A 16,065-nucleotide genomic window follows, 5' to 3' on the forward strand; every position below is an offset into this window, starting at 1 on the left:
AAAACGTGAGCAAAACAGTAGAAGTATACACCAAAGTGATGTTCTTGTAAAGCCAAACCAATGTTAGCGTTAGGAATTTTTTGACATTTCTCCAACATCTAGACATCCTTGTGCGGACCCTCTTCCACAGGCTGGGCCGTTCAGATGTGACTTTGTCCTCTTCCAGCTGTTGTCTGCAGAAGGCTACCGTTTGTATGATCACATTCAGGCGCCGCATCAGCCGAAATGTGTTTGGTGCAGTCAGATTCTTTGATAACACACTCGATACATGATGACAACAACCTAACACACTTATATGGATATCCCTCAAATTTCTGGCTTCTGTCTCTACATCCACGGCTCCACTGTGTCCAGCTGGTGGTGTGTTTCCAGAGAGGATGCTGGCCTGCAGCTGGGAGACCCGACCTGACTCCTCTTTAAACATTGCTTCAAGGCTATCCACAATGTCTGTGATCCTGTTCATGTCACCGTCTCTGATATCGGTGTGGAGACTATCAATCATCTCAACTGTGATTGCTGAAGGAAACAGCTCGGACCCGCTGCTGTGTCCAGCTGGTGATGTGTTTGCTGGGGGCTGGGGGGTGCAGCCCTCGGCCTCGGGCTCTGTGGCTTTTTGTTGGCCATGCTTGACCAGCATGGCTGTGTGTGCACCCAGGCGGTCTTGGCCTGGATGGGTGCTGTCTGGGTGGGCAGGGGGCTGCCTCTGCGGCTCGGTGGGGGTGGTTGCCACGGCCACATCCAGAGGTATCTTTGAATTGTCCTTCTTCAGGAAAGGGAATTTGGTAGAAAACCACTTCTTCACTTGCTTCATGTTAAGAATAAGATTTGTACACAGACAGACCTGCTTCTCCCCTTTAAACAGACTCCTCAGACTCTGACGTCACAGCCTGATAATGTGACGTAATCAAGCGCGTTGTTGTGTGCAGGTAAGATTGGAATGCCTCAGGTCAGTAAGCAAATTTAAGAACCTCACATTATTAGACCCCCCACCCCCACCCCTTTTCGGTAGTTGATGTTAAAGCTACTTTACTGAATAAGTGGCGGAGCCAGAATGTAGGGCGTCCTGGGCGAACAGCCCCAGACCGCACAAAAAGAGACACACACTAATAACAATAATAATAGTCATAGGGGCCACATGTATCAAAGTTGGAGCAGCATCCGCACTAAATGAATGCCTACACACGGTTGTGAGTTTCTCCGTACGGAGGAAAAGACACGTCCACCTGTTCCTCATCATGAGTCACTGCTTGGCGGAGAAATCAGTGTGGAATTGAACGTATCCACTCATCTACGGTCCTGATAACGACTCCGGTGCCTGGGATTCCCTGCCAGTTAGTCAGAACTGAAGGAGCTTCTTGGAGGAGAAGCGAAACGTCTTCAAGAATCTACTATCAAGTCCAGTTGACCTTGATTTTAACTTTACTTGAATATCATGACCTGGATGCCTGAGAATCTCGACAGACATATCCACTCCTGTTTTTCCCCGAAATAGTCAGAGAGACTCACAATTAACCCTAAAGATCTCCATGTCCAAGGTCATATTAAATGATGGCCAAACAACACAAAAGAAGAAGCGTCATTTCACAGATTGAGACTGAGAAGTATTGGTAAATGAGGTTGTTGTGAGTGATCACACCTGTACACAGTTTAGTTATTTGGGGTTGAAATGTGTCCGTTCGTTTACTCGTCACCATTTGCTTGAAAAGGTGTTTTGAATTTGAATATCTGATGATGGAACATTTTCTGTTTTAACAATAGCTTGTTCGATTGTGATTTGCCAGGGTGAGAGGGATTCTCCTCTTTATTTATTTATTTATTTTCGTTTTTCTGGTTTAATCTCACCACGATCTGACAGTGTTCCTGAACCATTAGTTTAAAAAAAGAATAATTAACAGCTGATAAAAAAAAATAGAAAATGAATTTTAAAAGAAAAAACACAACAATACATGCTGCATTCAGGTGCCGTTCACAAGCATTCATTAATAATGAACACAAACCATACTATGTCTCGAGATAAGGCTCCCTATAGAGCAAAAACACTTCAAATGGGGGTCCGCAGCTCGATGAAAGTTAACATGGAGGTCCAGGACATGAAGACGTTTGAAAACCCCTTGGACGTGATGGTGATGATGATTTTAATGAAATCATTTTCAATAATTGGAAGAAAGAGAGCAAGAAATGTGAGAATCTGTCAGATACATTTAGCTGGCAGACTGCAGTATATTTTTCATAGTTGATCCAAACACTGGCTTGAAGAAATGAATTTCCAGAGTTGAAAAACATCCCAAATGAATGTATAGCCTGCCACCTTGTGGTTATTATTATGACTTATACTTGCTCTCCATTAACTACACATCAACAGTTGATGTGTCCTCAGTGACTCCAGTGTGCTGTTGTGTGTCATCTCTTCCAGACTGTGATTGTGCCATCACAAACTATTTTCATCTACCTCACCCATAGGCGTCATTTAGGTATGCCACGGTATGGTAGCTTGCAGACCTTGGGAATCAGGTTTTTATATCAGGTTTCTATGAGAAGAAAGTAGACCTCTGACATGTCCCGATTGCCCGTCAGTGAATATGAGTGTCAGTGGCTGAACTTGTTCGTTCCCCTGTGATTTTCGACTGTGTGTTGCCCAGCTGCCTTAGGTAAGAGCCCAGCAGCCTGTGGCCTACAACTGATGTCCGTGACTGGAAGCGTTCTTCCCCCCAATTTATCCAAACTTGTTACTGAAGATAGAAATCAGCCGGTGTGGTCGGGCCTGTTTTCATTAAAACTTTATTTTAGAATTTTACTTTAGTTTTTTTTTTTTTTAATCTTTATTTTCTGCGGTTTCAACAAACGACAAATGATAATCAGAGCTCTTCGCTGTCCATGGTGCTGAAATGTGCGGCAATTTGGATACGATGAAAGCCGTTTTCTCTGCTCTCCCTTAGTTGCGCATTAAATGCAAACATTAGTTGTAAAGTGAAAGAGAGAGCTATATGTCTGTTATTGCAGGTTTCAACAGAACAGTAGCTCCTTCGGCTCTGGCTGTTTACAAGCTGTATGACACAGTAAATAACATAAAACTTCAATTAAAAACCCGGACTTTTATTTGCTTCAGTCATTAAATCCGGCCTGTATTTGGGATAGGGGTCTATAACTGACCTGCCTTTAATTCCTTTTGGACAAAACTCTTGCTCAGCAAACACGGGAAATACTATAAAATTGTTATTTAAACCAGTGAGTTTGGATATTACCAGTTTAAAAATGAGGCTACCTAATAACATATCAGTTGACTGACTGCAATCCGCAAAGCCACAACTGCAACTACTATCAACTTTCTACTTCAGAGAAACGTGGACAGGACCACAGACATTGTGTATGGCCTTGAAGCAATGATGAAAGAGGTGACAGGTCAGGTCCCCCAGCTGTGTATGTGCAGATTTCTTGTCCTGTGTGTGATTGCAGGTTTGTGATGACATACAGGACATCACATACATTGTAATCATTACTGTTTTTTTTTTTTTTTTTTTTTTTTTTTTTTTTTAGCTACCTCTATGTGTGATGCTAGATTCTGTATATGTATATGTTCTGCTTTGTTGTATATGGGTGCTATCATTATATATTTTTTGTTATTATTATATATTTGGTATAGGTACTGATTTTTTTTTTTTTTTTTTTTGTCCTTCATGTTTGCATGTTTGTGCAACATAACATACATGTGATGTTCCATGTGGATATGTAACTACATACTGTACACTGTAGTCATTACATGCTGTGATTCCTATTTGTCATGCCAATAAAGCACTTTTGAATTAGAATTTTGAAAGCAGAGGACAGAGGCCATGAGGGGTGGGGGGAGGAGAGAAAGGAGAGAAGAATTCACTAGGGGAGGAGTGAGGGGAGACATGACACTGTAGATAACAGCCAGCAGATTAGAATATATCATTGTAGGCCTGTAGAGAGTGTGCAGTATAATTGTATCCTGGGGGAGGAAGCCCTTGAATCCCCCCTTCCCCCATTACGGCTGCTACAGCGCCCCTGATTCTGAATCTGACTCACATCTCCTAGCAGTTCTGTTCTGACTCAGTAACACTGGTTCCCAGGTCAGAGCCTTTTTCTTTTTTTAATGAAAATATTCTTCCCAGGGACAATAACTCCACAAACCCACTTCTACCACAGCTGGATGAAGACAAAAAAAGAAAGAAAGAAAGAAAGAAAGAAAGAGGCTACTGTGGTTGAAAAAACCTAATACTTGGTTCTTCTCTATACTTATCTTGTCCAATAAGAATAAAATAGCTCAAACTCAAAATCTGATGCAGTGAATGGATTTATTATATCACCTTAATGGGTACAGTAAACTGAGCTGATTTATGTCCATTCAAAGTCTGAGTCACAGCAAACTCTCTGAATAGCATAATGATGTCTATGATTGACACTCTTAACAAAAAATAATAATAACTCTTAATAAATGATTACATGCATATTGTGAGTATTATCTGAATCGCTATATAGATCAATAAAAATATTTCCCACACTACATACATGTACAAAGTGGCTGTTTATTGCTGGTTTTCATGCAAGTTGAGACTGATTGTACAGCGTTGGGACATAAAGTAAGACAGTGTGTCAGTGCTAATGTAGGGAGAAATACCAAGCCGGGGAGGGTGTGTGTGTGTGTCTGTGTCAACTGAGGGTCCAGATGACGGTAAGCATGGCCATGATGCCATTCAGGACAGCAACACTGTAGTCCATGTGGAAACCCTGGTCTGGCACCTGCCTGCACCAACAAGCAAAAAAATCACACACAAACACACACACGTAAAGAGACATGATTTCCTTATCATAATCAGTTATTAAACACAATCACAGAACATTACAGTTGAGCTCTGTGAACTTCCCATATAACTTTTCCAAATATTGACACTTTATTACAATATTAGGGCCATTGTAGGGAGAAACAACAACAAAAAAAAAAGAAAAATAAGATTACAGAACTGGGGGGGGGGGTAATATTTTTGAGGTTAAAGTCACAAATTTATGAGAAAAAATCTCAAAAATTTGGAGATTATAGTCACAAATTTGTGAGAAAAAAAATTCAGAAATTAAAGTCAGAAATTTATGAGAAAAAACCTGAAATTCTGAGATTACAGTGGTAATTTTTTTTAACTCAAAAACTTTTGAGAAAACACTCAGCAATTCTGAGATTAAAGTTGCATGAGAAAAAAAAACTCACACATTTCACAACTTTAGGAAAAAAATAACTCAGAAATTAAGGAGAAAAAAACTGGAAAAAAAATCATTTCTCCTCTACTGTGAGATTTAATAAGAAGGAAATCCTGGTGATTTGAGCCCAGAATCATAATATTCTCTTCAGCATGTGGATTTTGAAGAGACATTGTTGGCCAATTCAGAAGAACGATAAGAAAGATTTGGAAAGATAATTGTAAGAGAAAGTATTCTTTTTTTTTTTTTTTTAGTTTTTTTTCTTGGAATATCCCTCCTCTCCCAGCTCCATAATTAATAATTTCCCTCCTAAAATGATCTGAATACACCATCGTATTTTATGGAGTAAATGATGAACTGATTAAAAAAACCACACCACTGAGTAGTTGCTGCCAGTTAGCATGCATGTGTGTTACCTGAGGTGGGAGAGTGCCAGGGGGGTTGCGACCCCCCCGCTGGGTTTGTATGAGTCCAGGTAGGTGAGAGTCCATGAAAAAGCCCAGCAGAGCCACCCAGCTAACACTGACAACACCAAGATACTCCAGAAACCTAAAACACAAACATTTCAATCCTTGTCATACTTCTTCAACCTTTTAAACCTGAGACGAACAGATATGATTAACAGATAAAACAGTGTTGCTGCCTTTAGGAAAACTAATGTGGAGGACTTTATTACAGTGATGGAATACTAGTGTGAAGAAAGTTTGAAGACTCTGAAAGTTCATTTTCATATTGTAGTGGAAAGAACAGAAACCAGTGGCTGGATAAAAGGGAAGGGGGGAGGGGGGTGATATCAGAGAAAAAAAAAAAACAGAAAAATTGTTTCTCTTCTACTTATCTTTCTTATCTTTCAGATCACCAGGACTTCCTTCAGACTGAATCCCACAGTAGAAGAAAAACAACTTTAAAACCTCAGAATTGTCTCATTTTTTCTCAGAAATTTGTGAGTTTTTTCTCACATTTACCACTTTAATCTCAGAGAATATTCAGGTTTTTTGGTTGGAAATTTGTGACTTTATAATCTGAGAATGTTTGAGTTTTTTTTTTTTTTTTTTTACTCATTTCTTCATTCTCATAAATTTGCAACTTTAATTTAGGAAAACCTGGGTTTTTTCCTCTGTGAATATTACCCCTCTTCTGCTGGCTCCATCATTGTTTTTCTCCCTACAATGGCCTAACATGCCATGGTAGGTATAGATATGGTGTGAAACGAGAGACACAATTCATTGATTATTATGCTCACCCAGTATCCTGACTTCAGTGCCATCCTCTCCTCTCACTGTCTCAGTCCGCAGTTCTGGAAGACCACAACAATAACTTCATTATAAATCAATATTATATATTCACATCATGTCTTTCAGCTTTTCTCAAACCACTGTTTATGTTTCTTTCTCTTATTCATGTGACGTACACCATATTGTTTATTTTAATAGGCCTATGTCGTTTGAATGGGCAAACTCAAAATAAATAAAATACAAGAAAACTATTTATAATGATTACAGTGATACATTTAAAGCCCATCGATGGGGGCCCGTGGCCTATTGAAAGTCAAACTGGGGGTCCAGAACATTAAACAGATTTAAATTCCCCGGCACAGTCTAATGATAATTTCTTAAATTTTTTACTTTCTTCAGCGGAGATATACCATTACACCTTGTGTTACTATGCTCTACGCAGCTGTTATTTGTTATCCAGTGATGGTTATTTATACATTATTTTCTGTTTCCTCGGTTTGGTTTAAAAATCTACTTGGTGAATTCGCTCGGAGCAGCTTGCACAGCACTCCAGCAGGCCGACACACACCTCTCAGGACGGGGTAGATGAAGGCGCACACAGCGCCGGCGGCGGATACGGCGCATGCCGAGCCCAGGACTGATAGTGCGACCACCGACCAGGGTTTGGGGCCGTTCCGGTAGCTAAACCGTTGCCCGCTTGTCCCACCGTCTTCACTTGAACTGACATTCATTTCTGTCCACAAAAATCACTTGCTGAGTGCTGCGAGTCCTCTGACGAAGATACCCGACCGACACTTTCAAACCTCTGCCGTGTCAGTCGTCGCAGCCCTCGACTTTCCAGGAAAAATTACTTTTAGCGGTTGCAAATATAAACGAACCAGAGATTAGCTTTGTTTGTGTTTACCGACCCCTTTCCTTGCTTATAGTACGGTTTCTCCGTTGTGTTTTGAACAGACCCACAACCAAACAGAACCAGAAACAGGAAAACTTTTGGTGTAACTTCCTTAGCTCATTTAGCTTTTGCACTTCCGCGTTGAAATTGTCCTTCGTGACATGCCGTCAGTGTAGTTTTTTGTATTCCTATTTCGTAGTCCAAAGAAGTCCCATAATCTATCAGTCTAGATAGATAGATAGATAGATAGATAGATAGATAGATAGATAGAACAATAACAACTATTATTGTTATTATTGTGATAATAATGATGATCATCATCATAATTATGATTGTGATGATGATACACCGTAAAGGAGAACAAGGCAGATAATCACAGGTACCCGTTGACTTTATAATAGGCCATAATATTGCTATAATATTTAAACCAATCGTCAGCAAGTAAATATAAGCCTCTTGTTTACTGGACCTGGTCTCCTCATAAATCTGAGAGAAAAAAATCGATTCACCATACACTTTCATAAAACTGCTAATATTACATATCTTCACAGTTGGTTACTCGCCTCAAAAACTCTCACAAAGTTAGGCTATCCCTATTTTCACGGACGCTTGCACGCGGCATGAACGCATGCTTTTACTTTGAAAAGAGTAACCGGAAAAGGCGTTTGACGCAGATTGTTGGTGTCAACAACACGGATCGAGTCAACGACGGCCACAGCCACCCTAAACATCCTCGGCTGGTTTCAAAGCTCTATCACTACGGTAAATAACCATTATCACTATACTATGCGTTATCTTCAGTGCTATAATACATACCTCACAGTCAATAGGGAAGTGCGGCGGTCGAGCCACAATATGCACTTTTCCCGCACAGTGCCATGAAGCTAATTTGCGCTGCTAACATTGATTAGTTAGATATAGGATACTGCGGCGATACGATTCAAGGGTGAATTTCAACGCAGAAAGGTAAAGACAGGTGTAAATCATATTTATGACCAGCGCCGAGAACTGTATGCAAATATAACGCCCAGTAGAGCATATTGCGTTGAGTGAAATAGCGTGCTAACGTCTTTTAGCTTTGCAACAGTTTGTCAGTCAAGGTGGCCTCTTTCAATTTCCTAACTAGCCTAACGTTAACTAAACGTTTTATTCAGTTTAGCAGATAACTTTAAAGTCGCAAGTCGCCCACTTGTTGCTCTTGCTTAACTAAACGTAAAATTAGCTAGTTTTTAATCATAGCTATCCACTTGTTAGCCAAAAACCGTGATGCTCCTTCTTGTGTGGGTAAAGTCACGCCGAACTCCATTCAAAAATCTAACAGATTAATATGGCTTTGCTTTCTAGGAAAAAGACATACGTTGTAAAACATATATTAAGGCACTTTCGTGGAAAACAGGTCCAGATGATAAAATCGGCTTCCAGTGAGCCGCTCTTACAACAATAAAATATTATATTTGGATGTTATTCCCATAAAGTTCTTTCAACTTAATGCACAGTGGTTGTGCTAATGGAAGCAAGCTAGTTTTCTTGTGATTTAAAGGGCCTGAGACATAGCTCAGCTTAGGTTGTCCTCTTCACGGCACATCAGCAATTTTCATGACAGCATACGGCCTCAGCTCAGCTTATTGTAAACCATACTGGTGAATTATTTATTAATGAATAGTTCAGCTTCAGTGCCTGAGCATATTGACTAAATGTATTAAGGAGAGAACAGTAAGGTTGGCTTTTGCAGGCCTAAATATGTACACAGTGGTGGAACCTGTGTTGGAGCTGTAAAGACCTGTCTGACTTTTTAAGACAATTTCTTATTCTTTCATTTGGTCACCTTCTGCATGTGAGTCACACACAAGGTTTCAGTCAACAGAGATTGGCTTTTGATCACACTTAGGTGATTGATGCATCTCACCACTGCAGCATTTTCAGAATTTACATCGATTGGCCCAAAGGTGGCGCTACAGTCACAGGTCCAAACAAGGTGAAATACTTGTTACTGCCAGGCCTGGGGGGAGGGGGGGCATCATTCATCAGTTGATCATGTGCACAGTTGCTGTGTTTATTCAGAATTCATAAGACTTGGTTGACCTTTAACAGCAAACGCTTCACACACGCATGTATCAAAAGTGAGCTATCTTTAGAAGGCTGTCACACGTAAAGATATTGACAATGCAGCGTATTATATCCAATGTGTCGCGGTGGCTCAGTGCTCAGGGCCGAGGCACATAATGTGGACTTGTGACCTTCAGTTTGAACCCTACAGCATCCAGAAGCAGAGCAGAAATGCCATGAAGATAATCGTGTGGAGGACAATGTACATAACAGAATGCTGTTCTAGATAGTAATTATCATATTGTGCATTGTCAACAGCCAGTCTTCGCTCCTGCTTGTATAGCTCTGTCATAACAGGATTAGAATTATTTTCAGGGTTTTCTGCAGTGTAGTTTTCAGAGGGACCAGTGCCCAAACCCCTGGAGGAAAAAAAAACACTAAGCTTCTTTTCTTCTCTGTGTGCTGTTCTGCTCTGATAGGGAGGAGGAAGGGGTAGGCTGCTGCACTGGATTGCTCTGTAAACTGTTTCCCACATTGTACTGGCACAGTAGCAGTGCTGCGCTGCTACCAAAAGTACAGCGTTTTATTAACAAGGCTCAAACACACACACCTAGAAACAGGTGTTGGGGTCAGTCAGGGTTGGGCAGAATGGCAGATGCTGCACTGCGCCACTGCTATACAAATAATCCTAGAGCAAATACTGAAGGTGGCTTCGCTAGCTGGTGTGTTGACCGACTAGATAGATGGGTGACTGTTCTTGACAGTTAGCTAGCTGAGTCAGTGAATAACATCTTGGTTTCTCTCTGGCTGACTGAGTATGTCATCCCTGTGCTCTCCTCCTATTTGCCTGCCCCTCCAGGATTTTTGTGTCCCTAAAATTCCAGATTTTTTTTTCACGGTTTCTCTGAAAAGTTGCGATATGTCTTGCAATGTTTTTTGCCCTTTTTTCTGCAGTGAAATTGTGGGAGCAAGTGAAAACTGCAAAAGTAGCTGTTTTTTTTAATTGCATTTAATTTTTTTCTCTCTCTCCTCTGCCTCACTGAGTGACTGACACTCTCACACACATGCTCTCCATCTCTGATTTCATCACACATCCAAATTGATATTTTGAATTGAGCTGTCATACCGTTTTGTAACATTTCATTTGAGATTTTTTATTCCAAGCCGATTTTCTCTCTCACACATAATCACACTGTGTGCACTGGGGCTGCGCTGACCACAACAAGCACGTGTCATGAACCAATGACAATCAAGTCTGCTCAGGCAAGACAATGAGCACGTTTACATGCAAGCCATATTCCTGTATTATTCAGAATATCCGCAATATTCCGGTTGCGCACGAGTCATGTAAACACGTACCGAACCCGATTAAGGTCATCTTCTGGTTGGAGAGAATTCCGAATAAGACCCCTGGCATATGCCTGTTCCAACCGGAATATTGTGCCATGTAAACACCTTAATTGGAAAATGCCCCAAACCGGAATATTCAGTCACGTCTGCGCATGCTCGATTCACAAGCAATCCTGGGGCGTCTTTGTTGCTATGGTTACTGCAAGCAGGGAGAATGACATGGCGAAAAGCAGCAAGAGCCAGGAGACTGCAGTCTGCCTTCAGCTAATGAAAGACTTAAATATCATGGAGTATATCAATGGGAGAAAACAGAAATAGCGACAGCATCTTCTTCTTTTTCTGTATTTCCGGCAGACCAGACACCTGTAGGCGTACTGCTGTCCCCCGCGGCTGAGTGTCGCATTACGTAAGAGAGTGGAATACGCCGAAAAACGCGGGAATATGCCAAGTAACATGTAAACGGAATATTCCAATTGCCGCAGCGCAATTACCTTAACCGGAATCTTGACCCGAATTGGAATATGGTGTGCATGTAAACGTAGTCGATATAGAGCATCTTACAGCAATCAGTAGGGTGTCTCTTGATATATTGCATTTGTAATACTACATGCAATAGTTCTACCAACATATTCTGTGAGAATATTACATCCCCCTTCCTTTATGAAAAATAAAATGTACGCTACTTTGACTCTCGGTAGGTTAGTGTAGTGCCATTAACCATAACAAATTTGTAATCACGTACTATCAGCCAAAATTCAGCACTAGTGCAATACTGAAACATAACCACTGCCATTTTCTTTCCGCTTAGCTTTTTGTACTGAAGTATATAAGCATATACATCACAAGGTAACTAACCAACAATTAGGGTGCAAAATTCTAGGAATTTTTAAAGTTGGAAACTTTCCATGGGAATTAATGGGAATATATGGGAATGAACAGGCATAAATTGGAAATTTGCACAGCTGCAGGTTAGCCTATAACAGGGAACTTAAATATAGTTTAAAAAAACATCTTGCAGCATAATCTTGGTTAAAACAACCAGATTTAATGCAAATTCAGCTAAATTTCTACCCTGCACTGTGCATTCCTCTATCACATGCACAGATCTTTTCTAGAATCCTGCACACTGCAGCAGGACTCTTCAAGCCACACTGCTACATTTGAGCCCACAAACTATATCCAATCAAGTATGTTTTTATGATTTTACTGGGTTAAAGTGTAACTGGCAACAATAAATCAAAATATCGTGATACTGTAGCTATTTAAGAGGCTATCTATCATGGTGCTAGCTAGTTCAGCAGTGATGCTGTTTCCTCTGCCTTCTGCTAGCCAGTTTTCTTACAGTTTTCTAACCTACATTCATACAAGAATGTAGGTTACAGTTTGGTTTAGCATGCTGATTGAGGAGTGTTCATATATTCATCTAGCCTATTTCTATTCATTTATCCAGCATCAGCTGGAAAGTATGGAGGAAAAATGAAACCAGAGGCTCGAGAAGCTTGAAACAAAATGCTTTTATTTTATTTTTATTTTTATTTTTGCTTTGTGGTGGGGGAGCATAGAGAATATGTTAATTTTTTTCAACATTCATGTTTTTTTGTTGTTCAATGAAAGAATCGATTAAAGTTCTACTCACAGCTAACTCAAAGTCAAAAAAATTCTGTTAGGTTACTGCTTGCCTGCTCATGACAAAACAAAATTTTCAGCCCCTCTAACAATGCACATACTTTTCTTCTTTCAAGGACAGTGATCCGCCTACACCCTTTTACATTCTCTTATAAGTCCAGAACACTTCTGGGTTTGACTTTCCATCAGTATCTTGTCTGGTAAGGGGTAGCGTGGAGGTTTGTCTTACATGCTGTCTGTGAGATATGTGGTGTGGTGCGTTGTGGTGTATGCTGTCTGTCACAATCAGAGTTGTCATCAGTGTGACGATTGGGTGTTTGTTTGGTTGCAAGGAAATGACTTGCAACAAAACTAGAACAGTGTAACAGTCTGCACTCCTGGCTGTCAGATGTACATATCTGGTATAATCTGTCCGTATCAGCCTGTTGGATGACAACTGCTGGTTTCTAGTGACTGTGTTCCTGAAAGTGGATGCTCTGTCCTTCATGCAGTGGTGACATGGCTGAGGTGTCATAATTTCTTTTTTGGTGTTGCTGTCGTTGGACGCTACTGTCATGAGCATCTCTGTGACTGACTACCTTGGGTTGGAGCTGCTGGGGTGTGTTGGGCAGGATTGAGCATAAGTGACAGTTCATAAGCAGCTGGGCTGTTGATCTGAAGCTGTTAACAGGGGTGTTACAATACTCAAGGAGACTCAAGTAGGGGTCCTTATCAGCTTTGGCCTTTTCCATAAGTGACTTGGCTATATATGTGCTGTCTCCTCTGCAAGGCCGTTGCTTTGTGGATAATGTGGGCTGGTAGTTGCATGAGTGAACTCTCATGTGCTGGCAAAGTTTTCGAACTCCTGACACTTGTACTTAGGGCCATTATTAGATATGAGAGTTTCTGGTATGCCCTGTCTGGCGAAGGCTGCTTTCAGTTTATGTATCACAGCAGAGGCTGCCTTGCTGTGCAATTTGTCAAGTTCAAAATACCGGCTGTAATAGTCCACTGTTAGCACATAGCTCTCATTTTTTCAGGTGAACAGGTCAGTGGTAACAATTCTAGGATCTTGTGGCTTATGCTGCGTTCCAGCGGACCTGTGAACCTGTGAATCACGACTTCAAAGTCACGAGTTACGACTTCAAACCGTTCCAGGCATAACCGATAAATACAACCGTCTTCAGTTGGTCTCCATTCGAACAAGAAAGTCGGAGTACGTTGAGCACAATCGAGTTCACAGGTGTGAATTCACAGGTTTGGCTATAGCCCTGCCCACTTTTAACCGGTAAATTACCAGTTACGGGTGGCCTGGAACGCAGCATTATTGTGGACTCTTGAGTGTTGGAAGATCTGTACTCAAATGTAAACTAATGGGGCACATTCCAACCATTTCCCTGATTTGTTTGTTCATCCTGGCCCAGAGTAAGATGTCATGGGCTCTCTGCTTGCACGTTTCTGTGCCCATGTGGCCTGCGTGGATCCAGAATAGCATCTCTGTGCGTACTGGGGCATGGATGACAATTTTTTCACCTTTGATTATGATGTTGTTTATGTGTGAAAGTTTGTTATGATGATTCCTATATTCTGATATGATCTGAGAGCAATACCTTCTCTCCTCAGGCTATCCTTCCATGATTGTCCTTTTTAGCATCATGACTTGTGTATCTTTGGCAGTTTCTGTTCTGATTTTTTTTTTTTTCAGCTTTGTGTCACTGACAGGTAAGCTGCTGTAGACAGTATGCACTTGCATGTGTATGCCTTTGCTGGGGCTGTCATCCTGGTCAAGAAAGTGACTTCCTGCAGAGGGTCTCTGCAACAGGAATGTCCTTGCCTGATTTGAAGATAGTGGTGAAATCATATCTCCAAAGTTGTAGTGTCATCCTCTGCAATTTGGGAGGGGCTGTTGCAAGGGGTTTTTGCATTTTAGACTCAAGTGGCTTGTGGTCATTTTCCACAGTGTTATAGTGACCATACACATAATGGTGGAAAGGCTTGCATCAGAACAAAATGGCATATATCTCTTCCTTACGCTTGCCATATATGAGAATGTCATCGACTATGGCTGTGACTCCATGCAGACCCTCATCAAGATTCCTTTGAAATTTGTCCTGGGCAGATTTCACCCCAAAAGGCAGGCAGAAGAAAGATGCCTTTCCTGAGCATTGAATACATCACACAAACCAAAATACTCGCCTAAAAGGCAAAATCACTTCAAATGGAGGTTCTCACCTTATAGAAAGTCAATTTGGGGATCCAGAACTTAAAAAAATCTGAAAACCCCTGACCTAGATAGTTTGATTGTTAATGAAATGCATTGTAATGGTTTTTAAAATAGAACACAGTCTTTTCATTAAAGTCCCTACTTATAACACAGATGGGCTAAGCCTGGCATACGCAGTGATGAGACTGTGAGAAGATTGGATGTCACACACTGAAAGACTGGCAGTCACAGTTACGAAATATATGTTTAACAACCAGTAGGATTTGAGAATCACACACACTTGACAGCCATTTGGGTTTAAGAAACGTTCACTACACAAGCAGTTGGATTGGAGAACACACTCTACCTAAGTACTAACACCACGCAATAGCACTTGGAGCATTTTCTTTTCTTTCTTTCTCACATTACAGCAGCACACCAAAGCCTTGTTCAGACTGCTAGCCCAAATCAGATTTTTGGCAAAATCAGATTTGAAACAGCAAAAAAAAAAAAAACAAAAAAAAAACAATGGAAACATATTTTTACAAATATGATTTAAGCCACATTTGTATGTGACAAATGAGCTGGCTGCCTGAAGCACTAGAAATGAATAAAATGTAGAGCTGGTTGCAAGTGGAGCTCTGTGGACATCAGTCAATTCATGGTTCTTGTGGTTAAAGCAGCTTTGGAGTCTGTGTCACAGTGATGCAGTACTGTTCACTTCCCGTTCCCAAGTTTCTTTTAAAGTAGCAATCCAGCCAGTCATTGCAGTGTTATCTAACCTAACCTGACCTAACCTAACCTAAAAAGAGTGAACCAGCTGAACCACAACTGTTGTGTTGTAACAGAGAAACAGAGTGCGGTACAGTCTTTTGTTCACCGGGGGCAGCACTGAGCACCTGCTAAACAGTAGAATATATGGTGGTCAATGGGGCTAAATGCTGTAGAAGCATCACTGCTTTGGATTCCAAATATTTACCAGTAACTGAACTATTACTGCCATTGTTCCATGGCCCCGATATTTATAATGAAGACAGAATTAAGCTGACATAAAATTAATTGTTGTAAAATGATGTCAGTTTAGACTGTTTCCACTAGCATTGAGGCTATGTGCTGTTGACGAGCTGTGTTTTTTTTTTTTCCCCGCTAAATCGTTCCAGATATCATTCACCTAATCACATAGAAATGTGTATCTTCTTAACCAGTGTCTGGTCATTTTCACCAATGCACAGTGCAAAAAAATAAATAAATAATACTGAGAGTGTCCATTTGATTGCTCCTCATTTTACTCTATTAAGCCCTCTGTTTAATGTGCTATGTGACCTCCTGGAACTGGCCTCACATATTCTTGCAGTGTGTCCATTCTACTGAAGACCTCCTTGCACTGTGACTCTGTGCTAAGACCCTTTGCAGCCTCTTCCCACAGTGTTGCACATGCCACATTTATGTAATATTGCCACTGATGCCTTGTAGATCACACACACTGCAAGAAGCATGAATGAGCTTTAATAATGCCTGAAGGT

The 16,065-nt window shown here is 40.9% G+C and overlaps 2 protein-coding genes across 2 annotated transcripts in view; one reads left to right on the forward strand and one right to left on the reverse strand.

Annotated features, from left to right (window-relative positions):
- Positions 1-4,529: 4,529 nt before the first annotated feature.
- On the reverse strand, positions 4,530-7,480 carry arl6ip6 (ADP-ribosylation factor-like 6 interacting protein 6). The gene is made up of 4 exons (XM_030071830.1): positions 7,015-7,480; positions 6,455-6,508; positions 5,628-5,760; positions 4,530-4,765 (listed from the first exon to the last, which is right to left on the reverse strand). The coding sequence occupies exons 1-4, from the start codon at positions 7,175-7,177 to the stop codon at positions 4,672-4,674; spliced, it is 444 nt and encodes a 147-aa protein (XP_029927690.1). The 5' UTR covers positions 7,178-7,480; the 3' UTR covers positions 4,530-4,671.
- A 527-nt stretch (positions 7,481-8,007) lies between these two features.
- arhgap1 (Rho GTPase activating protein 1) overlaps positions 8,008-16,065 on the forward strand; it is a 31,965-nt gene continuing 23,907 nt past the window's right edge. The window contains exon 1 of the mRNA XM_030066800.1: positions 8,008-8,100. The gene's annotated coding sequence lies outside the window, so the exon portion shown is untranslated. The remainder of the gene's footprint in view (positions 8,101-16,065) is intronic.

This window comes from Myripristis murdjan, chromosome 2 (genome assembly GCF_902150065.1).
Source record: "Myripristis murdjan chromosome 2, fMyrMur1.1, whole genome shotgun sequence".
In the NCBI taxonomy this organism is placed as follows: Eukaryota; Metazoa; Chordata; class Actinopteri; order Holocentriformes; family Holocentridae; genus Myripristis; species Myripristis murdjan.